We start from the raw sequence: 24,913 nt of genomic DNA, 5'->3' as shown, positions 1-24,913 counted from the left end.
AACTACCTTAATCCTTAAGTTAGATCATTTTACTTAAAGGAAACATTCTCTTATGTTTAAAAAGAAACAAACTGTGTTCAAAGATTTTCTAAAATTTGCTTGTCTCATCTGGTATTTGAACAACTAAAAATTAAAAAATAAACACTAGCTATTTTATTCCAATAATGGATACAGTCCACTTTATAGAAATTTTTTCTAAGAAACATAGAATGGTGACAAACTAATAAAACGAAAATGTTATTTTAAATTTTTTATTACAAAAAATAAGAAATAAATTATTAAACAACAATGGCGCCTGTTTTCACAGTTGTGTACAAAACTTTAAACTAAAGAGATAGACACCCATATACATCATACAAAAATATAATGGATTTCGAAGCATCACAGTCCATAGAACCAAATTACACTTATAATAGAAGGGAATAAATTAAGATCTTAATATTAGGATATTAGGATCCATTTACATGTTTTGAATACTTTGGGTTCATTTTCGTTAGCAATTGATTCCTTTGGTTTATTTCATCGATTTTATTCATCTTTTTCAATAAAGTTCCTCCACCTTTCAATGCAGCAGACAGCAGATTTGAATTGAATGAATCCAAAGAGTTTTTGTTATGTAAATGGCTCCCAACATGCTTAACTACAGAACATTTACAAAACTTATAAAATATTGGTAACTTTACATTTGTCTATAACATCTTTGTCTATGAGAAGTTACAATAAGATTAGATGCTATTCAAATCCAAATTCGTTTCGTATCCACGGATAACTTTTAGGGCAGTCCATGCAGGTAATCATGTATTTGTCATGTTCTAACACTTTGGAGGGTAGTTTACAAGTGTTTGGTTTGCTGCAAGCGATTTCGGATTCTGCGAATTGTCGTTTGTTGCACTGCCAGGGCTGGAACTTCTTGAGTTGCAAGACTGGCGTCGGTCGCTTTATCCAGTCGATAACTTCGCTGTATGTTACGAAATATACGTCCGGAAGCTTTAGCAGCTCATCGGTGAATCTCTGTAACACAAAAGTGAAATATACTTAGGTAAGTATTTAGAATTGCTACCTCAAATTTCTAAAACATGAAACATATCACATTATAATATTTATGATTTACTAAACTGTGAAATAAATGTCGTTTACGGCCGAAATTAATAATCTATCTACCTGGTATCTATCAATAAGTTAATAAAAGACGTTGTTAATTTTCGAAAAATACCATAGAATTTTTGATAAAATGCTTCTGCTTTTTCGCCTATTGAGTATCGACAGATTACAGGTAGCAAAAAATTTACATGGGGGCAATATCAACCGATAATATCGATGTCAAGAGCAATCTTGCTATATTTTTAATGGTGACTAGGTGACCCGGCCCTATTTCACTAGTGTGGAATTTCCCAAAATACTTTCTGCTAAGTATAAAATGTATTTAAAATATTACACTGCAAAAATTTCGAATCTGACAAGTAGGTATAAGTCCACCCTAATATATTCAGTTTTTCTGCATGCAATATGCAAACTGTCTTCCGACTAATTGATTTTATCATTTTGTGTCTAATTCCTACTGGGAAAGCCATACATACATACTAGCATAGATTCAGGGTTCCATGCACCTATTATTATTTTATTTTTAACTGAATTTTAAATATGCCAGAGGCAACCAACCTTTAAAGCATTTAAATAGTCGCTATTTTTCAACCATGTCGAATTGAGGTGAATCCCGAACGGCGCTCTATTCTTCAAGTAATGCCGCTTGAAGTTTTCAATGAGCACGTTGTACACGTCGTCTCCGCTAAGGTTCGATGGGCAGTATTCTAAGGTAGCGCAGGTGTGGTCACCGTTGACGAGGGGGTTAATCACCATCTCCCAAAGACCAGCGTAGCTTCTAGTTGGGCAGTATTGGTTGTTTCCTGTTTAGAAAAGAAGAAATATAATTTTTACCTCTCCGACTTTTCATGTAAAGGTAGTAAGACAATGTAAGGCAGGGGCATAGACGTATAATACTCGGCGGAGGGTATTTTGTCTGTAAGTAGGCAAATCTTTAATATTAACAAAAATTTAGGAAAATGATAGTAGGTAGGTTCTATGTATAAAACTGTGAAATAAGATTAGATAAGCTAAGTTTAGAGCTTTCTTTGGCCCATCGTTTTCAGTCGGTTCGGTCGGTTAAACAAGTTAATAAATAGCGATCTTTCCTAATTTGCCCTAAGATTGATGGGCCCAAGTCCTTCATATAACTATTTTTATATATTTTTTGTGTGGGTTTAAAACATTTTTTGAATGAATATGGTGAAAGCTATACTAGATGTTAAAGTAGATATCTTTCTAAAATTTGAAACATATTCTATTCCAGCCTTTCATTTCAGTAAAATTCAGTGTATATTTACATAATGTTGTGTGATTACATTTAGCAAGAAATAACTGTGGCTAAAAGGTGATCGGCCATCAATGTTTGTGTTAGCGTGGAATCTTTTCTAACAAAAACTAAAGAATTACCATTTTACATAACTGTTCACACGACCCATTTGTTGTCTATCAGAGTACGTTCATCTTTTATATACCAATAAAACAAAGTGTTTTGAGAAGTTTGTTTGTTTTACGTTTAGTCAAAAATGGAATAATTTATTGACGTAGGTTTTACTGACAAGTTCCTGCATAGACGCAAACACTTTATTGTAGTAGAGTCTCGTGAGTCGTGACGCGACCAGAGAGATTAGCTGATGCCCTCGACTTCGTCCGCGTGGATTTAGGTTTTAAAAATCATATGGGAACGATTTTCCCGGATAAAATCACTTCCTAGTTACTGTCCCAGCCTAAGTTACTCTACCTATATCCATGCAAAAATCACGTCGATTCGTTGTTGCTTCGTTGCGAGTAGTTTATATTATAGTGGTAGTTTATGCAACTATTAAACAAATATGAAACCGTACAAACGGAAAAATGCCATATTATATTTTATTAAAATAATACATAATAATACCTTTGTATGTCGTGAAAAGTTTTCGAACGGTTGCTGTATTTAAATGTAATTTTATGTTAGAGTAAAACTACACAGGTGAAGACGCGAGAAAACGTTATAATTTTTTAACAGGTACTCACACTATCAATGTATTGTAATCAATCAGTTCATTTGAAATAACAGATCAGTTTTTAAATACCTTCTTTTTAACTAGCTGTCTTATGCGTACACGTACCTATGTGATTTTAGAAAGCTACTTCAGAGAAAACGATTTGTCAATACCCAATACGGCTTCGTTTAAATGAATCTGTAGCTATATTACCAAAGTAAAGGAATATTACATACAGAGGTTCAACGTCGCCGTCTAGACAGAGCAATCGTGCGGGACGAAGTAGCGACCAACTGCAGGGTGATTCAGAACACTCGATTCGGTAAGATATCGTACGACAAAATGCATTTTCAATTGAAAAAACCATCTTATCGTACGATGACTTACCGAATCGAGTGTCCTGAATCGCCCTGCTGGTCTACTTAGTTAGGGCCCTTTGTTGAAGGGTAGCCGGGGTCGTCATTTACCACGAGATCAAAGGCGTCGGACTACTGTTTCTCTTTTCATACTGTGTATTACCTTAAATCCACAACTTAATAAGATCGTTATATGTTGTGATATAACGTTAAAATATAAAGTAACTTATTATGTTAATACTTATGACTATGGACAGTGAAAACTGGCAATTATGTTCGATAAAAAGCTCATTAGTACCCTGCCATGACTCGGTATAATTTGTGAAAGCACTTCGTTTTTCATACAATTTGCTTGCTACTTACTTGCGGGGCTTATAGGTTGGATAATAATATGTACCTACACTCTTAATACCTACACATAAAATTGACACTTAGCTAGACGAGAAAATAAATTATAAATCACGTAAAATTATTTTTATATAAATAATTTCTTACCAGAACAAGTATGGGGCATTTTGTAATCCATCGTGTAAGGCCAGAATGGAGGATCAGCTAAAGGCGCCACCACTGTGGCATCATACACGAATCCAAACTCCTGCATCATAAGGAACTGCCTATTCCAGCCCACTGACAAATACGGGACTCGCAATCCTCTGCAAACCAAATAAAAGAAAAAAAGAAAAAGGTAAATAAGTGGGAGTTGCAAAAACTGCATTATTGATCGATTGCGCTGCTCTGGTTAAGTAATGTAGATTTAAGGTGATAACGGATGTTTCCTTGGATAGGGTCCTCGGTCCCGAATTATATGATTAGTTGAGTTAGTAATCAGCACCAGAGTAGAACGTTTCCAAAATGGAAGAACGAAAAAGAAGCATGAGAAAAGAAATGGTTAATTGCCTCTCAGCTGGTCTAGACGGGATTAATTAAATGGTGTTTTACCTAAAATCTTCCATCCAAACTCGACCGAATCGGTTAATTATATTCGCCTGGCCAACCATTTCGTCAAACCAGTCTTCAACGGTTGCATTTTTGGACCACCATTCTTCTGGGCCTCGGTGTCTGTTGGATATGAAATAAATATTTTAAGATCATATGATATAATTCAAGACGAAAATCAAACAGAATTTGTTAAATGGATGAGCCTATCGAGTCAAAGCAAAGGATTTCTTTGGATTTAAAAAATTGTTCATATTCATGAATTTTGAACAATTTTTTAAATCCAAAGAAATCAAAAAAAAAAAAAAAAAAAAAATTGTTCATATTCATGAATTTTTTTCGGCCTTCATTTGGACAGAAGACTCACTTGGGCAAATCATTTGAGATCAAAGCGAAAAGAGTTAAATCTTCAATATAAAAGCTGGTATTGGCTAATTGGTTGACAATCAACACTATCACTGACAAACAAGCTCCTAGTTTACAAGTGCATAATTAAACCCATCTGGACATATGGAATAGAACTCTGGGGATCAACAAGCAATTCCAACCTAGAGATACTTCAGCGGTTTCAGAATATCGTATTAAGAGCAATCTCTGGAGCACCATGGTTTACACGAAATGATGAAATCCACAGATACCTAGAAATGCCAACAATCAAAGAGGAAGTGAACAAGTATTCCAAAAAGTACAAACTTAGACTGGAAAAACATCCTAACACACTGGCACAGAAATTGCTTGTAAACCCCAACACGAAACGCCTTAAAAGATGGCACATATTGCAATTGGACGAGAGATGAGGCTCCATAATTTATAGCACGAAAGGGGAGGACATTTATTGGAATGCCCCCTAAACCAATTAACAATTTTCACAACTCCCCACATCTGATTATGGCCGGAGGGCCGATCGCAGATGGACATATTGGAAAAAAAAAAAAAAAAAATCATGAATTTTTGTAAGAACATAGTAGGTTCATCAGAATGCAGAACATAATGTACCTACTCAAATTTTTTTATTGCTATAGCTGATTACTGATAAGTCTTCGTTTTTAAAGGCATTAGAACAACTTGTTATTGTTGTGTTGTTGTTTCCTTGGAAAGCAAATAGACCAGAAGGGAGTATGGGCATGGGTTAGTCCATTGAAATAAAACGCCCATTTGTATAAAGAGTTATATTAGAGTGAGTACGGACAATTATAGTTCACGTAGCTGGTTATGTAACACACCAGAGGCAATTACTACATCTTAGTTCTAATAACAACAAATAGGTAAGTAAATTGTGGCGAGGGAAAAACTCGACTTGTAAAATCTAAGTTAGTATTGTATTGACATCTGTCACTTGGCGAATGCCGCCAAAACGTGACAGACGTCATTACGTTAAACGTTCCGTTTCGCCACATCACCCCCCTACGGAGACAAAAAAATCAATAAAAATAAGTATATACGACAAAAACGATATAAAATTTCAGTCAGACATCAACTGGTGCCTTGAACTTGACAGTTCTGCCGGACCGGGTTGTAGTTGGTTTAGGCTGAGGTTGATCCACCTTATTGGCTGGAGCCGGAGGTTCCTTGGTTACAAAGGCTGGGGCTGTTTCTGCGTCGATGTAGGCCGGTTTTAAACGATCGACACTCACTACAACCTCCCTGGAACCGATTAAAATGGTGCAGTTCTTTTCGGTTCTGCTGACCACTTTATACGGCCCATTATAAGGTGGATGCAGTGAGGGTCGTACGGTGTCATCCCGCAGCCAGACGTGGGTACAAGTTTTGAGGTCCTCGAACATAAATGAGGACCGCTGGCCGTGTCTTGCGACCGGCGTTGGCCGCAATCGTGCCATGTACTGTCTGAGCTGCGTGACAAACGTTGACCGGTCTACATCAGCTCTGGGCGCTGGGGCAAAGAATTCGCCGGGCAAGCGCAACGGCTCCCCATATAGTAATTCAGCCGCGGAAGCCTGCATGTCTCCTTTAAGTGCTGAACGCATCCCCAGTAAAACCACTGGCAGAGCGTTTGCCCAAGATTCTTGATGACACATGAGGGCAGCTTTAAGTGTCCGATGCATCCGCTCTACTAACCCGTTCGCACACGGGTGATAGCTCGTGGTACGAACGCGTTTAACAGAGCAGAGGTTCATGAGCGACTGGAAAAGATTGGATTCAAATTGTCTCCCCTGGTCAGTTGTCAAAATTTGAGGGACGCCGTAACGGGCAATCCATTCGCGGAAAAATGTTTCAGCAACCTCCTCTGCAGTTATCCCGATCATTGGCCAGGCCTCAGGCCATCTTGAAAACCTATCTATTGCAGTGAGGCAATATTGATAACCTTTACTAGGGGGAAGAGGGCCAATGATGTCGATGTGTACATGTCGAAAACGCTTGGAAGGGCAGGCAAAATCGCCTATAGGAGACGATGTATGTCGGCTGATTTTGCTTCGCTGGCAAGCAGTGCATGTACGAGCCCAACTGCGGCAGTCTTTTTGCATGCTTGGCCAGACAAAACGGTCAGCTACCAATCGCGCGGAACCCCGCGCGCCTGGGTGGCTGAGATTATGAAGCTTATTAAAATATGCTCGACGAAATGAAGGGGTCAAGTATGGCCGCGGTTTTCCTGTGGATACATCACAGAATATAGCCAGTTCTGTGCCAGGAATCACTACCTTCTCGAGTTTGAGAGAAGACTTTGTAATGGCCTCCTGGAGCTCGAGGTCTGTAGCCTGTTCTTTGGAAAGGGCAGCAAAATCCTCCTCCAAATGAACCGCTTCAACACGTGACATTGTGTCCGCGACTACATTTTCGACGCCCTTTACGTGCACAATATCTGTGGTAAACTGAGAAATAAATGTAAGTTGATTCAACTGTGGGGGAGGCAGCTTTTCGCGATTTTGGTTTGAAAAAGCATAAATCAGGGGCTTATGGTCGGTATAAATTGTAACATGCTGTGCCTCCAAAATATGCCGAAAATGTTGGACAGCCTCGTAGACTGCCAGCAATTCACGGTAGTAAGCAGGCCACGCGGCTTTCCGCTCCGTGAGCTTCTTACTAAAAAACGCAAGAGGCTGCCAACCATCATCAACACGCTGTTGGAGACAAGCACCGACATGAGATGAGGAAGCATCCGTAAATAGCCCGAGTGGGGCAGTATTGTTCGGGTGTGCCAACAGAGTAACGTTAACCAGATGATCTTTGCATTTTTGGAATGCGGTTTCTGTTTCAGGCGTCCAGGGGACGGGTTTTGCACCTTTGAGTTTAGAATCCGCTAAAATGTTAATAAGCGGTGCTTGCAACTCAGCTGCCTTCGGGAGAAATCGGCGGTAAAAATTGACCATGCCGAGGAACCGGCGGAGGCCTTCAACCGTTTTCGGTAAAGGGAAATCGCGCAGGGCTTCAATTCTCTCGGGAGGCGGGCAAGTTCCGTCCTTGGAGATCCGATGGCCTAAAAAGGTCACTTCTTTTGAACCAAACACACATTTTGATGGGTTAATGACTACCCCAAACTTTGACAATTGCTTGAAAAGAATACGCAAGTGTTCAACGTGCTCCTCTGGAGTTCGGGAGAACACTAGGATGTCGTCCACGTAGGGGAAACAAAAGGTGAGGCCTCGCACTACCTCATCGATAAACCTTTGAAAGGTTTGCCCTGCGTTTCGAAGCCCGAACGTCATAAAGGGGAACTCGAACAAGCCAAATGGTGTGGTGATAGCCGTTTTAGGTATATCATCCTGGTGTACAGGAATTTGCTGGTATGCCTTGACTAGGTCCACGGTGCTAAATACCGTGGAACCAGCCAAGTCCTGACTGAAGTCCCCTATATGACGGACGGGGTATCGGTCGGGTATTGTGCGTGAGTTTAAGCCGCGGTAGTCGCCACACGGTCGCCAGCCATTTTCGCCCTTTTTGGCCAAGTGTAATGGCGAGGACCAAGGACTGTTAGATGGGCGTGCCGTGCCGCAACTGACCATATCCTCGAATTCTTTCTTTGCAATCTGTAGTTTCTGGCCTGCAAGCCTTCGTGGACGGCATGCAACTGGCGGTCCCTCAGAAGTTAAAATGTGATGCACCGTTGTGTGCTTGATTTCCCTGTGCATACCCGGTGGACGCGTTATATCAGGAAATTCCTTCAATATTTCCAAGTAGGGTGACTCTCCTGAAATAATAGTCTTGACGCTGGGCTGTGCAATGTCTGCAATGGTAGCCTTCGTGGAACAATTTGTGGTGGCATCAATCAGTCTACCGTTGTGGCAGTCTGGTAAAAGTTGGTAGTAAGCTAAAAAATCAGCACCGATGATCGGCATGCCTACATCTGCCACCATGAAGTTCCATTTGAAGTCTCTACGCAAGCCCAGATTTAAATGCAGGCAAATGGTACCGTAAGTCTTAATAGCAGTGCCATTTGCTGCACGCACATCAAAGTCTGTTTGTTTGACAGGAGCTTTTAGCATGGTTTGAGGAAAACAGCACAAGTCAGAGCCAGTGTCAATTAAGAATTTGATCTTGGTCTGGGCATCCACAACGAACAAACGGCGAGAAACAGGGTCGCAATCAGTAGTCGCCACTACTGATTGCCCGGCTCGTTTCCCCGCTCTGGTATCCACGCACAGGGACTAGTGCACTTGGTTGCTTTAGTACCAAACTTTTTATGGTACCAGCATGCTCGGGTACCAGAGCGAGAAGATGACCGTTGGCGTTGAGCTTGAGACCGAGAACGAGATCCTGACCTATGTTCTCTAGATAGCTCGTCCATCTTCTTCATGAGAATGTCCATTTGCTGCTTAAGCATCTCCATCTCCGATGGCACTGCTGCTGCGCTCACTGTGGAGGGCAAAAAGGAAGATGAAGGCGCCTCGACGATGGCATCAGCAATCTCGGCCACCTTGTCCAGAGGCAAGTCAAGCTGAGCGATGAGGATTCTCTGCACCTCTTGAGGCAACCTCCGCATCCACAACTCCCTTATGATGCCGTCATCCTTGCAGGTTGAACCTGCAAGAGACTTTAGGTGCCGCAGGAATGCGGATGGTTTGCGGTCCCCAAGTTGCACCTCCCCTAAAAGCTTTCTCACTCTTTGCTCTTTTGAGGCAGAAAAACGTGCGATTAGTTCTGCCTTTAATGTTTCATATTTATTATTCTCAGGAGGGTTAGCCAGGATATCTTCAACCTCCTCAGCCTTCCTTTCATCAAGCATTGAGAGGACGTACCCATATTTGGTTGAGTCTTGTTTTATCCCCGCTATTTCAAACTGTGCCTCAGCCTGTGCAAACCATATCACCGGTTTGTCCTGCCAGAATGTGGGCAACTTTACAGCTATACCATTAACTGCCGGTGGCTGAGTCTGCAAGTTCCCTAATTGTTTTTGAAGTTCTTTGATTTGGTCATGCAATTCCTCAGACATTGTGAAAAATAAAAGAAATCAATACAGTGCACAAACCAAAACCAAAACAAAAGAACAATAATGTAAGTTAAAACAAGCTATATAACTTAGTTGGATTAACTAAACAAGTTTCAAAACAGTGGCAGGCTGATTAAACAAGCATTTGTTATTAAATTAAAAAAAACTTAGTAACTAGCATCGTACACCCTTAAAACTAACATTCAAATAAAACTATAAGTAACATGTTAGTAGGCAGTGCACCTTTAAAACAAAATATCTTAAAATTAATTCTAAACGGCAGTGAATTCTAACCAAAATACCTTAAATTATACTATGTACACAACAAGCTAAAAACAAGCTAAACAGATAGCACCCAGTTATTCAGTTTGTAAAATAGTTTAAGAGCACTTTAGTTTAGTTCACCTGCACTTGACTGTTAGCTAGTAAGTAAGTAGGTTTGGTTAGGTAGATCATTAGTACCGCTCCTTAGTTTGAGGTTAACATGTTAGTGTAGATGTACTTCCCTTTTGCTTTGTGGCATGCAAATTACATGCAACTGGTGCTCAGCGCATGCGGCGACAGGCCCCCATGCGATGCGGCGGCGCAGGCCAGGCACCGGCGAACCACGGTAGGTAGGTACCGGCCGCGGCGCCAAGCGTTGTCCGGTAGTTGGAGCACGTTTTAAACGCACAAAACGGGCACATAAGCATTAGGCACAGAGACGAAGGCACACTTGGATACAGTCCGTAGGGCACTCTTGTACGTGTTTTACTTGGGTCACCATTATGGGCATGGGTTAGTCCATTGAAATAAAACGCCCATTTGTATAAAGAGTTATATTAGAGTGAGTACGGACAATTATAGTTCACGTAGCTGGTTATGTAACACACCAGAGGCAATTACTACATCTTAGTTCTAATAACAACAAATAGGTAAGTAAATTGTGGCGAGGGAAAAACTCGACTTGTAAAATCTAAGTTAGTATTGTATTGACATCTGTCACTTGGCGAATGCCGCCAAAACGTGACAGACGTCATTACGTTAAACGTTCCGTTTCGCCACAGGAGTAATGAGTCTAAAGAGACCAAAGACATCTGAAAAATGTTAGTAAAAATAAGTTGCCTTACGTGATAGAATGTACAGCAATTTCGTGGCCGTTGTTCCACAATCTCTGCACATGCCGGTAGTTGGTGTAGGGGTGAGACACAAAGAACGTGGCTCGGATGGGACAGCCGTTGGGGTTCACGCGCTCCGCCGTGAACAGGTTCCGCGAGTAGATGTCCCAGTTCTCATGGTTCACGGCGCCGTCGAATGTGAGGGTGATCATTTGAGGTGTCTGGAAGTAAAGCCAATACAGAAACGTCATTTTGTCACTACCATTTCAGTTGCCTATAGGGTACTTAATCTAAGATTTCAACATCCCATGAGGATATCCCCAAAAGATTGTAAATTGACGAACATACTTCAAATCAGCATTGCAGCGCTCAATGTTGCGTCGACACAGTAGAATTTGGTTCAAATTCAATGCATACGTAAGTGTACAAAATTAGGGCAAAATGCGATTGTTCTGCACAAATCCTTGAAGGTCTTATAATTCCTCAACAATCCCACAATTGCACAGCTTTATTATTATTCTATATTATCTTTTGTTTTTGGTAAATATCTGCTTCCATATTATTTTATTTGAGCATATTTTCTATAGATTGATTTCGAAACTGATTGTAAAACGATCTCTTAAAGTGTTAATAATGCACCTATTTAAATAAAGATGATTTATGACGCCCATTTACCTGACTTGCAACTAGGTTGTTGGGTGTTTGTTTTCCATCCTTGGTGCAAAAACATTCTGGCAAATGACATAGTCCAGGATCGCACGGTGCCGCAGCATTTGGGTCGGATCTGACATCGCACCAACCCTGATAAAGTAAAAACATGTAAAGCCGTCCTCTTTAAATAACAACCTACAAAATCTACTGAATACTTCAGCTGCAAATTACAACTGGTAACTTCTTCGCAAAACATCTGGTGCAAAAATTGTCCAATAATTTCTTATTGGACGATTTCGCTTCTTGAGTGTGCATTCTTCAATAAAATCAAAATTACGTATGATTCCGCTCGCCTTCTGTTGCATCACGATTCACGACAATAACACAGAAATGTGTGTGTACCTTTACTAATCTATCGACTTATTTACCTTCCTACTTAGTAGATAATTCAAGCAAACAGACACAACTGTCGAAAATCTCTTCCTGTTTCCTGGTTAAGCAAAGTGTGACAACAATGTGCGGTGCTCAAATTACTGTAACTAAGTAACAATTTGCTTGGAAATATGAAAAGTTGAGTGAAAGTAAATGAAGACATTCGCCGATTTATTATAAGTAGCTTGGTTAAATTGCAAGTTACGATGAGGTTAATACGATGTGGTAACTGCAGTATTCAGTTAAAAACTCTACCTCATGGTTATGTAAGCTGTCAATTTTAAATCGGGGCAATTATTATACTCTCTATACATTATGTTATGATGAAATTGAGCAAATGCCCAGAAACTCTAATGTTCTATATAAAAGTTATCTTCAAATTGAGGCAAATGCCACGGAAGCGATTGTTTGCATCGACGTAAGTAGGTACTTGTATCGTCCGTGCTTAAACGCGGGTAGTCGTAAATTATATTGTAGCTATATACGATTGGATTTGCGCTTCCCGCAATAGTTTCGCCTCAGTTTGGCCAAATGTTGACTCTACAGACTTAGCTCTAGAAAAGCATTTTCGAACTTTACCTCATCTGATGCGTCGTCGCAATCCATGGATCCATCGCAAAAGTACTCCGCCGGAATACAAACGTCATCAGCGCATCCGAGATGGGTCTCATTTGCGCAGAAAGCACTCTCTAGTTGTGGCTTCGGTATCACTGTCTCTAAAATCATAATCATAATAATTTATTAACATCAATCCCAAATTTTATACCCACCCTTTTTGTACGCATATCCTCTTTCACGCAATCCATCCTTATTTCCATACAAATATTATAAATGCGAAAGTACGTCTGTCTGTCTGACTGCTACCTTTTCACAGTCCAACAGTTTAAACTTTAACCGATTTGGTACAGAGTTAGCTTACATCCCGGGGAAGGACATAGGCTTCTTTTTATCCCGGAAAATCAAAGAGTTCCTACGGGATTCTTAAAAGCCCATCTGTTTAACCGATTTATGTGAAATTTGATACAGAGGTAGCTTGCATTCCGGAAATTGACAGTAGCAGCTTTTTATCCTGGAAAGTCAAAGAGTTCCCACAGGATTAAAAAAAACTAAATCCACGCAGATGAAGTCGCGGGCATCATCTAGTCTTTATAGGGTCTTCGGCATTTTCGACGTCGAATGACTTTTTCGCCCGCAAGCTACAAAATTGTCCCCATTAAAAAATTATATATATTTTCAAAGATCTTTCAAATGGTAGATATTTTGCTACAAGGGTGGGTACGTTTGGTTCCATGTTCTTTAATGCCAAAAGTTACAAATTCCCGAGCATACAAAGTAGGTATGCCGAAAATATTGCAATCGAGCTAGCAACTGTGGGAGCTGAGATTGCTATTTGTAACCTTTTGGATTTCAGTCGACCCCTTTTAACCTTTTAGCTGTGTGGCGTTGAGTGTTGACCTATTGATGTCTGTTATTTTGCTCTAAACTAAATTACTTACCTCAGTGTATTTGCGCCTAAGAGTAGTATCTATTTTTCAACATTTAATCACACTAATATTATAAAGGCGAATGTTTGTATGTGTGTATGTGTGTGTGTGTGTGTGTATGTTTGTTACTCTTTCACGCAAAAACAACTGGGCGGATTTGGCTGAAATTTGGAATGGAGATAGATAATATCCTGGATTAGCACATAGGCTACTTTTTATCCCGGAAAATCCAAGAGTTCCTACGGAATTTCGAAAAACCTAAATCCATGCGGGCGAAGTCGCGGGCATCGGCTAGTTGTTAAAAATGGAAAGAAGACGATAGGTTGATAAAAAAACGGTGAGTACCTAAAGAAAATAAATACGCAAATTGGTACTCTAAAATTAAGTTAAGAGAAGTGCCATTCGAATAAGCATCATTTTAGATTAGCCTGTTAAATTATTGCAATCAAACGCTAGCTCCAAGTCATCAAGTTTGACGCTTCAAGTTGCGACTGCACAAACTACAATCTTTCATACCATTGTCATACACGAGCAAGATCGCTTGAGCAGTTTGCGATGACTGAGCAGTTGGCAATGACTGTTTGAGCCTGTACGTTGTTCTAGGCTCCACTGTTCAAGCTGCTTGTCTAAAACCACTTTTCATCATGTCAACCCATAGCTGGGCTGCTACTGCACTCTTCTCAGAATGAGATAGGCCGGCTACTGAATACTTCTCAGAATGAGGCTATATAGTCCACCACGCAGCACGCTGGCCATCTGGATTGGCAGACTTCACAAACCTTTGAAAATACCATCGAGAACTCTCAGGCTTGCAGGTTTCCTTGCGATGTCCGCTCTTACCTACCGGTTGTCACTTCACAGTTATGCACATTCTGCGGCTTGTCGCACAGCTGCCGGTCGACGTCGAACAGCAGACCCTTGGTGCATTGGAAGTCGAATACATCGCCGTCCAAGCAAAGGTAGTATCGAGAACACTCGTCGCTCGTCCATATCACATCGTCTGCACGATCAGGATTTCTAAGAAAAAAATATAAGTAGTAAGTATTACGATCTTAATTTAACCTTCCCACCTAGGTATCTATAAATAATACGCGACAGGTCAAAATGGCAATCCCGCTGCGGGATATGGATGACGTAAGGGTGTGCGGGGCGTCCTCCCGCCTCATACTCCGATCACCATCTCGACCTGTCGTGTACTACAGTTCCTTACAGTTCTTAATTTTTATCAAGCAATGCTAAGTAGGTAGCTTTATGTGATGACAAGTTGATAGTGTTTGACTTTCTCTCCTTACCATAGGGTGTGATGATGTCACAAGTCAATGCACAGGTAGTCTATAAAATGGAAACGCGGAAGAGGATGAAAGTTTACTAAGCCTATTTCCTGGTCTCTTAGCAGCAACGTGCCTGAATGCATAATCGCGGCATGGCTTTAACAGTGGTAACTAACCGCGGCCGAAAATTTCCACCAGACCTGAGAGTAAAGAATAAATCACCTAAATTGACCCAGTAGTTTCAAGTCCGGGACCCCTGCTTAAAAAGTCAGAGCGCATACCAATGCACCATCCATAGAGAGGACGGCAACCATTCAAACTAAATCATGGTCGTTGTTTAGTAAAAACTTTCTGGTCCTTCGAGCCGGATGAGACATAGTTCATAAATCCTATTTTCATATCAACTCCGTGATAAGCACATAATAGTCTTGTCGCTTTATAAACCATTATTTGAAATACATGTTTATGTGTTCTTTGCATGTTTATGATGTCCGGTACTAAGCAGTTGTTATCGTAAACGTGATCTTGATGTAATGTAGGGTTGTTAAATAAACAGAAAATTAAATTAATGCATAAGATGAAGAAATACCTACCTCAAAGTTTTATATCTATTTTGAGTTCACGATTGTTAATTTTGAGTTTCAGATTAGGTGCATAGCATGCGTGAATTCTACTTAGATGTAATAGATTCTAAAACAATTTGAAACTAGAGTGAATTTAACTGTTAATGGTGTAAGCTTATGGATGTATTTAACCAGTTTTAGCGGATTTTCACATATTTACCGACTACTCATAGCTAGTAATAATATTTTAATAAAATGTATTTATCAAATTCAATAACTGATATTATAGGTACCTATACTTACCTACTTATCTAAAGGAAGATAATATAATTTCTATGGTTTGGTTAAGCTTAACATAATTCTATATCCTGGAGAAATGTGATTGCGGATGGAGTGGCAACCCTGTTTGTATCCGATTCAATAACAGCGAAAGTGGATTTCTCAAGACGCAGCAGGAAATGATAATAATGTGAAATACGGCACGGTAGCCGTTGTCAAGGTTGCGGCGAAAGTGGGGTCAATGTGCTCACAGTTGAATGGGGGAAATTAAGTCCCCCCCGTTTGTACTCGTGCGTTAATTGTTTGCGTGACTGCGTTTAGCGGAACTCATTATAAATCTACATTTGTACTTAGTTCTACGATAGTTTATTTATTGTTTTCATATAAGAGTGTGTATTTCTATCACATTTAGGATAAATCCATACATAATCACACTAATATTATAAAGGGGAAAGTTTGTATGTGTGTGTGTGTGTGTGTATGTTTGTTACTCCTTCACGCTAAAACTACTGGACGGATTTGGCTGAAATTCGGAATGGAGATAGATAATATCCTGGATTAGCACATAGGCTGCTTTTTATCCCGGAAAATCAAAGAGTTCCCACGGGATTTTTAAAAAACTCCATCCACGCGAACGAAGTTGCGGGCATCAGCTAGTATTATCATAAATGCAAAGATGTCTCGTCTGTCTGCTAGCTTTTGACGGCCCATCCGTTTAGGCGGTTTTGACGAAAGCTATAATGCATCCCGGGGACGGATATGGGTTGTTCTTTGTTCGAAAAATCACAGTACAGTACAGGTACGTGGGTACCTAAAAATTCCCTCCCCTTTATTTCTCACCCTTTAATCAATAGATAATAATTAAAAATCTAGGTAGGTCCAGAGATAACAAGTTACGTTAGTAGATAAAAATAATGTAGGTACTCAAGTACCTAGGTATAACCCATTTTATTAGTTTCATCAGACGCTACTTTTTGCGATGTCTTCATACAAATCATCTCACACGCTTTTTATTTGCCACTCGTGTTAGGTAAGAGTTGTCACTCGTAAGTTGTAACATTGTATAATTTGACTCTAGTTTTGCTAGCCTGTTAACCAACTTTCCTTATCCAAGACTAGATACAAGCAGTTTCTCTGGTGACCAGCTTTTGTATGGGTATTTGATATAATTTAGGTATTTAAATAACCCGGTCAAGTGCGAGTCGGACTCGCAGACGAAGGGTTTTGTACCATCGTAAGATAAAGGGTACATACTTGACTCTATGTATTGTACTTTTGAATTAATTTAATTTGAAAGGCAGCTATTTTGATTTTTTACTTTGACTGATGGCCGTGACTTCGCTCGCGTGGATATAGGTTTTTTAAAAATTCCGTAGGATCTCTTTGATTTTCCGAGAAAAAAAGTAGCCTGTGTGTTATTCCAGGGTATATCGATCTCATTTCTAAATTTCAGCCAAATCCGTCCGGTAGTTTTTGAGTGAAGGAGTAACAAACATACACACAAACTTTCGCCTTTATAATATTAATAATACAATAATATTATTCATAATATTAGTGTGATAGTGGGATTACTGATTAGTGTCAAGTGTGATTTTATAGCGCCAATAGAATACACACACTGTGAAAATTTCAACTCCTATTATGGTTCATGATATAATAGGTACAAGTACAACCTGCTGACAGACAGACAGACGGACAGATAGCGGAGGCTTAGTAATAGTGTCCCGATGGCACCCGTCGGGCACGGAACCCTAAAAAGATCTAGTGGGACCGCTCAAGTGGTTTTACGGTTATATACATATATAGCCGTTTAATTTTTCGATTTGGACGTATAGAAATTAATTGCTTTTTGGTGACGGACATAGTTACTCGTAAATATTACAAAGAGGTAAATTTTCTAAGTTAGGATATACATTAGTCTCCGGAACAAGGAAATGATCCGATTCTAAAATTCTTTCACTGAATGTCTACACTATGATCGAGTGCTATAGGCTATACCTAAATTAGACTATGATTTAAAAAGTTCTCAAATAAATACAAACCGGTAAAATCGTCCATTTTCATAGCACTTTATTTCTTCAACACTTCGTTTGTCGACATGTTTGCCTTCTGTTCCTAAAACAATAAAAATTTACACTATTTTTTAAAAATTTAATCGTAGCACAAATTCTTTTTCACTGATTAATTTTTTTATTGAACTTGAAAAATTGTTATTCAATGGTTTTTCGCCCTAAAATTTTTAGTATCAGGTAGATTGCCTACTTAATATTTTTTTGTCTTAGTAAATTATAATTTCTTGGCTAGGTACCTATTATCACTAATGTAAACACGATTTGAAGACGTGAAAGGTGGCGAGCCATGTTACAAGCTCAGACTCCGCCCGATTACTGAGTAGCTGTCGTAAATAACTTAGCTTTCTTTAACGATCATAACTAAAGAAAAAGGTAAAAGCTACAGAATATTATAATAATCTAACAAGTTGTTTATAAAGTAGACCGTATAATACATGGCGCCCGTGACTTTTTCGTCGTGGATTTAGGTTTCAAAAATCCCGTGGAAACTCCTAAATTTTCCGCAATAAAAAGTAGCGGAACCATAATATCATTGTCCGGGCTGCAAGTTATCTCTGTACCAAATATAATAATTATACGATGTCCGCGATTTCGTCCACGTGAATTAAGGTTTTTAAAAAAATTGTGGGAACTCTTTGATTTTGCGGGTCAAAAAGTTGCCTATGTTACCACCCCGGGTTGCAAGCTATCCATCTCTATCAGAGGGCCGTGAAAAGCTAATAGACAAACAGACACACATTCGCATTTTTAATGTAAGTATTGGATCTATTTAAAAAATACATATGTAAATAGGTAGGCAGGAGCTTTGCTTTCGTTGAAGTCTTTTATTAGAATATCAATTTATCAATCTTGATATCTGATTATTTTGTTATATGTAGGTACCTTACCTACATTAATAGCAAGATTAGTCTTCATTACGCAAATAAGGCGCCATCTGCACGGGCGAGAGTATCGCGAAGAGTTCGTCCTACAGCTATCGTCGGATAATCTCCACGTTACAACGATGATTCCGCCAGCGTGTTGTCGTCGTGACAATACTGCAACACCTCGTTGGGTCTCTCAACTGTGGCGTAACGTGGCGGTATCGCCACGAGACTCGACGTACGAGTCCGCGACGTTATACTCGTCCAGCCACTCGTCGTATCACCGCGTTAGTATCGCCCTGTGGAGATAGGCCCATAGAGTTTGTATCGGATTTGGTGGCACGGCAAGACTATCGCCGCGATACTCTCGCCCGTGGAGATGGAGCCTAAGGTAGAACAGTCCTAAGTAGTTCTTCTGTAAGATGTTTATTAAATGACCAAATAATAATAAAGTAATAATACTTGACAAAAATGAATGAGTAGGTACCATGTAGGTACATAATACATACTAGGTAATTTACTATAAAAATACTGTTTCAAAATCATTGATTTATCATTGGTTCAACCATCCAACCGCCAAACCCCTAGGTCAAACCCGTCAATAGGTCAAAGGGGTTAAATTAGTCTACTGTCTATGGAATGGACGACATATCAGTGTTTCCACTTTAAGGGATTTCCCCTTATTTTAAGGTGGCACGACTAATATTAAGTACGGCTTACTTTACTTATTGGGACTTCAGGCCCGTTTTGATACCCTCGAACCAATATATATTTTGTAATTTTTTTTATCGTCCGAATCGGAAGCAGATTTCATATAGAGAATTCTAAAATTCGTTTCGTTCGACAGTGTGCGTTTACCTTTAATTGACGGTACTTGACATATTTTTTTTGGGTAATTTAGGGCGAATTCGTATAGAAATTAAGGTAAAATCAAAAGTCATGAGTGGAAACACTGCCAAATGTCAGAACTCAGATGTCATCAGGTCTGTGGTCATAATCCATAGATAACAGTACACTAATGTCTTTTATGTCTTTTATTATTATTGGACGCCGGCTTGTTTCTTTTCTGTATTTTCACGTAGTTTTGTAATTTTTCACATCTTTTGATCAGCATTTGTGAATAAGATGAAATGTATTATTACATTAATTCAAGTTCTATTGATATCGAACGTTTGCCTCGCGACATTATCGCCACCGTCTGATAAAAAGTCTCAAAAAGGTGGTAAACCTGTTAAACCTCAAGAGGGTTCGAGGAAGAACAATGTTTTGGATCGAAAGCTGGTCGTAGAGACCCCATATGCTAAAGATATTCTTAAATATCATGCCACGTACCACCAGGAGACATCGTTTCGAAATTTCAAGAATACTGTACTGGGTTATGTTACACCGGTAATTTACAATAATTTATTGCCCACTTTAAACTCTTGCTACTCCTGCCATGGGGGTACAGAAAGATACATTTATACCAGCGCCTAAAAAGATATAATAAAACTCCGGACAATGTGCTAAGTTCATACAATAATTGAATTTTAAAAGTGAAGAAATCATAGGCTTGGATGTGTGACATATCCGCGTACACGTAGTGATTATATTCTTATTGCCCGCGTAGCGACACTACTTTACATAGAGCGCGCTTCAAAAATTGGAGGCCCGTTACTCATAAACAAATAACTTTCTATATTCATTATCTCTGTACTTATTGTAATCTATAGAAGGATTAAATTTTTGATATTTTATTGAAAGTTTATCTTTTTAGTGGAACAATAAAGGATATGATGTAGCGAAAACATGGGCACCCAAGTTCAATTACATCTCTCCAGTATGGCTGCAAATCAAGCGACAAAGCCCACACATTTACATAATATCTGGTTTACATGATGTGGACCATGCATGGATGAAAACTGTAAAGCAAAAAGGCTCAGCTAATGGTTTAAAAAGTATGTAAAATCAGTTTATTCATTTACATTTGAGTGTGGAAGATACTTTTGTATTTCCTTAGTTTGACTTTGAGCCAATTCTATCAAATTGAATAGCCAATTTCTACCAAAATTTAGAAAATTGTAATTCCAACTCTTTCTTTTGATGTCAGAGGCTAAGTTTCATTACATTACATTTATTTTTCCTTACAATTTTTTTTAGGAAAAAGTTTGGGTTTATTTCAGATACATATACACCTATTCCTAGAGGGAAACCTATTCTTAGACAGTTTCAATTTTCTTTAAAATTGATGCTTTGGTCTCTCATGCCTCTTATGCCAAAGCCTTTGAACACCCTGTGAGCAGTGCGAAATTATGATTACAGATGAAGTTGTGGGCAAAAGCTAGTCTCTAATAATTAAAATTTTTGAATTGCTGATCACTCAAAATAACAAAATATTATTGCTTCTATATTAGACTTGCAACGAATAGTATATTCGGCAGTATACCGAATACCGAATATTCGGCGAGGCCCCTGACCGAATAGCCGAATATTCGGCAAAAGTATTCGGCTGGATTTTTTTATTAAATTGGATTAAATTATGTACCTGTTTTATGTACCAATGACTACTTAATAAATGATTATAAAAGAAATGAGAACCTTACCCTTCTAAATTTTGATTACCACAATAATTATTCAAATACATAGAATCCTCCATTTTTCCAATTCAGAAGATGATTATGTACCTTTGTTATGCACCAATGACTACTTAAATGATTATAACAGAAATGAAAATATGAATATATACGTAATCAATCGATTTTAATTTTTAATTTTACCAATTATTTCTCTATGACAAAATATATTATTTAAGTATTCGGTATTCGGCCGAATAATATGTAGATATTTGGTATTCGGCCGAATATAATAAAAGCAGCCGAATAGGCCGAATACCGAATAGTAACCGAATATTCGTTGCAAGTCTATTCTATATTTTATGCCATCTTCTCATTCTAGATTAGAATACCATTAATTAAAATGATTCCAAGTGAAAAAATCCTTTTATTACAGTTGTACCAAGACTGCTCTTTGAAAACTGGGAGCCATCAGATCTCAAAGCATTTTTCTTGGAGCCAACATCAATAACCGAGCAAAAGGCTCTCATTGATGAAGTAAAGAACGCCTGCAAGCAGTGGAAGTTTGATGGAGTTGTTCTAGAAATAATGTCACAGATTGGAAAGTATGTTGACAAATCTGTCAAGTTTATACAACAGTTTGGTATGTGAATTCTTCATATTTCATCATAGTATGGATTACGATTTTTAAAAATCCTATGGGAACTCTTCGATTTTCCACTATAAAAAAGTAGAGTATGTCTGAGTCCAGGATGCAAGCTATCTCTGTACCAAGTAGTTGCTCACCACTTCATCTACGTGGATTTAGATTTTTTTAAAATCTTGGAAATTTTTAATTTTCCAGGATAAAAAGGGCAGGATGGTAAGCTATTTCTGCGCAAAATTTCATCAAAATTGGTTTAACAGATGGCCTATGCATGAATAGTTAGCAGACAGACACACATTAATGATGTTTATAGATTAGTGAATAATTATAACTTTACTGATTTAATTTAACTGACTGAATCTACTAAAATCTCAAGGTGTGAATAATGAATACTACTTGTAAATAATACAAGTATATTTCTCTATATGCTTACACACAATCTTTTTATAGGTCTCGAGATGACGGAAGAGAATTTACATCTTATACTAGTATACCCTCCGTTCAGAGGGTATCCAAGTGACGAGGTCTTTATAGAGGCATTCAATGAAATCTATCCATATGTCAATGCTGTATCTATCATGACATATGATTTCTCTAATCCACAAAAACCTGGTAAGTTTTTGATATTTTTAAATTCTTACTAAATTGATAAAATAATTACTTTCTTGGAGGAACTTTCTTTAGTATAAAATCTGCACAATTCAAACTGCGCTAAATGTAAATCAAAAGGAAAAAGGAACCCGTACAGGATCGCTTCTTTGTCTGTCTGTCAGTCAAAAACCTATTGGGTACTTCCCGTTGACCTAGAATCATGAAATTTGGTCAGTAGGTAGGTTAGTCTTATAGCACAAAATGAAGAGAAAACCTTGAATTTGTGAAAATTAAAATGTGTTATGAACAAAAATAACTTTGTCCAATTTTCAAAGTAAGAAGATTTTCATAGTTTTTTTGATATTAACAATAAATCTCTACAAACAAAGTTATTTTGCGGTTCGTTAATAAAGTGATTCTTACCGTTTTAATTTATTTTATATATTTTTATTTTTCATGTATACGTTTTACTTCTTCTGTAGTACGTAACCCTCGGCGCGAGTTTGACTCGCACTTGGCCGGTTTTTTTTATTAATTATTTACACAATATTTTTCATGCAGGTCCAAACGCACCATTATATTGGATGAAGATATGTCTAGATCAATTAGTAGGCGATGAAGAAAATCCATCAAAAAGATCAAAAATATTACTAGGCCTCAATTTCTATGGTAATTCGTACACAGCTAATGGCGGCGGGCCCATAGTTGGTACAGAGTATATTGAACTTTTGAAGAATGCCAAAGCCAATCAAGTACTGTCCTACAATAATAATACTGCTGAAAACTATATTGAAGTTAGGTAAGTTTTGGTGTGAAGAAGAAGTTTGTTTTCTATAATATTTGCTTTACAATCAGGTAAAATTGATTTCACATATTAAGAGTACAAAAGTTTTGTTGTGATTAGATTTTTCGTTGCCGCGTTCTGAAGATCTTTTGCACTGCCACTAAAATATGATGGAATAATATACAACGATAAGTTTAGTGATCTATAGGGCGGATATCCGCCATATTGAATTTGTCACTACGTTATTGTTGGTAACGATACGCAGAACGCTAAAGTAGTTAATACTTCCTTCGGATTCAACTAGTTGATGCCGGCGACTTCATCCGCGTGGATTTAGGCTTTAAAAAATTATGTTCACTCTTTGATTTTCCGCGAAGAAGGTCTATTATAACTAACTATATCTATGCAAATAATCACGTCGATTCGTTGTTCCGTTGCGGCGTGATTGAAGGACAAATAAACAAACAAACACACAAGACTTTCGGATTTGTAATATGGGTAGTGGATGTGTATCTTAAAAGCTGCAAGGAACACAATAGACAACATAAAGTATGCGATAGAATGAGATGGTAACCGGGGTATGAGGCGGGGGGACGCCCCCGCACACCCGCACGTCACCCGTTAGCGTTTCACGTGTTAATTTGATGATATTGATACGTGATATTCTCTCCAGCCGCGACGCGCGTACCGCGTAGCGCGTCACTGCCGCGCGTCGTGGCTGAAAAGAATATCGTGCGGGGCGCTGCCGCGACGCGCAGTTCAGCTGCAGTTCAGTTCGAGTGCGTGGGCACTTTTAGGGTTAGCGCGGGGGCTGTGCGGGTGTGCGAGGCGTCTCCACCCTGATTGCCATCTCAACCTGTCGCGATCTATAAGTAAACAGACGGTCTGCTAAAATCAGTTGGTAACCTTTTGGTATTCGGAAAAAAACTAACGCAGTTTATTATTTTCGGTACAGAACATCCCAAGGCACGAAGAAGATATTCTTCCCTACACTCTACTCCATCCAAAAGAGGCTAGACCTGGCGCGCGAGTACGGCACGGGCGTCGCGATATGGGAGCTGGGACAAGGCTTGCAATACTTTTACGACTTACTCTGATATGTGATATTAATAATAAATGATTAATTTATTGTATAATCTGTTTCTTATTTACTGATAAAAATCCTTGCATTAGCCCTGAGGTAGAGCCTTACAAGATCAAAATCAAAATGTAATTAAAGAAAGTAAACTAATGAAATAATAACAATTAAGTATAGTTTTGTATGGCATTTTATTATTTTGTAAGTCTTAACACAATTTATTGATCTTTTAAGGCCGATGATTTTTGTCAGCCCTAGCACACTACGGTCTATTTGGGCTGCAAGCTGCAAATTGCTAACACCAGTCTCAGTTTTTAACCGACTTCTTATCTAGTGCTTTGGTCTACAAAGTGTGATGTAAAATGTTCACTTTTCATTTAGTCTGTAAATAAATAAACATAAAAATTTATTTCATGTAGGACAAGTGACGTTAGTATTGCGCTCTCTGTGTTATCTCATACAAATGATAGAGGCAAAAATCATTCAATTGACTTTGCTCAGACTTAAGACACTGTTAAAACGAGACAGCTTTATACCGCTGGCATAAATCTGTCTCGTTTAAACTAAATTAAGCAAAGTCAAAGTGCGCTCTTTAAGGTGGCCACGCACTCGAACTGAACTGCAACTGAACTGCGCGTCGCGTCAGCGCCCCGCACGATATTCTCTCCAGCCGCGCGCACGTCACTGCCGTGCGGGGCGCTGATGCGACGCGCAGTTCAGTTCAAGTGCGTGGGCACCTTTAGATTTCAACCTGAGATTTTGATAGGGTACCTATAATAGGTAGCGTAACAATTATTTATTACGTAAATAAAC

At 38.8% G+C, this 24,913-nt stretch overlaps 2 protein-coding genes across 4 annotated transcripts; one reads left to right on the top strand and one right to left on the bottom strand.

Annotated features, from left to right (window-relative positions):
• Positions 1–18,978, bottom strand: LOC123873767 (chitin deacetylase 1). Of its 3 annotated transcripts, none has more exons than XM_045918792.1 (10): positions 18,912–18,978; positions 17,557–17,629; positions 14,246–14,418; positions 12,497–12,633; positions 11,510–11,635; positions 10,847–11,055; positions 4,358–4,477; positions 3,914–4,071; positions 1,660–1,904; positions 1–1,011 (listed from the first exon to the last, which is right to left on the bottom strand). In XM_045918792.1, the coding sequence occupies exons 1-10, from the start codon at positions 18,937–18,939 to the stop codon at positions 733–735; spliced, it is 1,548 nt and encodes a 515-aa protein (XP_045774748.1). In that variant the 5' UTR covers positions 18,940–18,978; the 3' UTR covers positions 1–732. The 3 variants fall into 3 exon arrangements, with proteins under 3 accessions (XP_045774748.1, XP_045774746.1, XP_045774745.1); XM_045918790.1 differs by lacking the exon at positions 18,912–18,978 and adding an exon at positions 18,474–18,840; XM_045918789.1 differs by lacking the exon at positions 18,912–18,978 and adding an exon at positions 17,823–17,933.
• A 492-nt stretch (positions 18,979–19,470) lies between these two features.
• Positions 19,471–24,158, top strand: LOC123873769 (chitinase domain-containing protein 1). Its single transcript, XM_045918794.1, has 6 exons — positions 19,471–19,838; positions 20,206–20,386; positions 21,438–21,644; positions 22,098–22,259; positions 22,800–23,037; positions 23,978–24,158. Exons 1-6 carry the CDS (start codon positions 19,575–19,577, stop codon positions 24,117–24,119), a joined length of 1,194 nt encoding a protein of 397 aa, XP_045774750.1. The 5' UTR covers positions 19,471–19,574; the 3' UTR covers positions 24,120–24,158.
• Positions 24,159–24,913: the final 755 nt, after the last annotated feature.

The sequence above is a fragment of the Maniola jurtina genome, chromosome 17 (genome assembly GCF_905333055.1).
Source record: "Maniola jurtina chromosome 17, ilManJurt1.1, whole genome shotgun sequence".
In the NCBI taxonomy this organism is placed as follows: domain Eukaryota; kingdom Metazoa; phylum Arthropoda; class Insecta; order Lepidoptera; family Nymphalidae; genus Maniola; species Maniola jurtina.
Note: the sequence above shows the minus strand (reverse complement) of the source record. Positions and strands in the feature narration are given on the sequence as shown.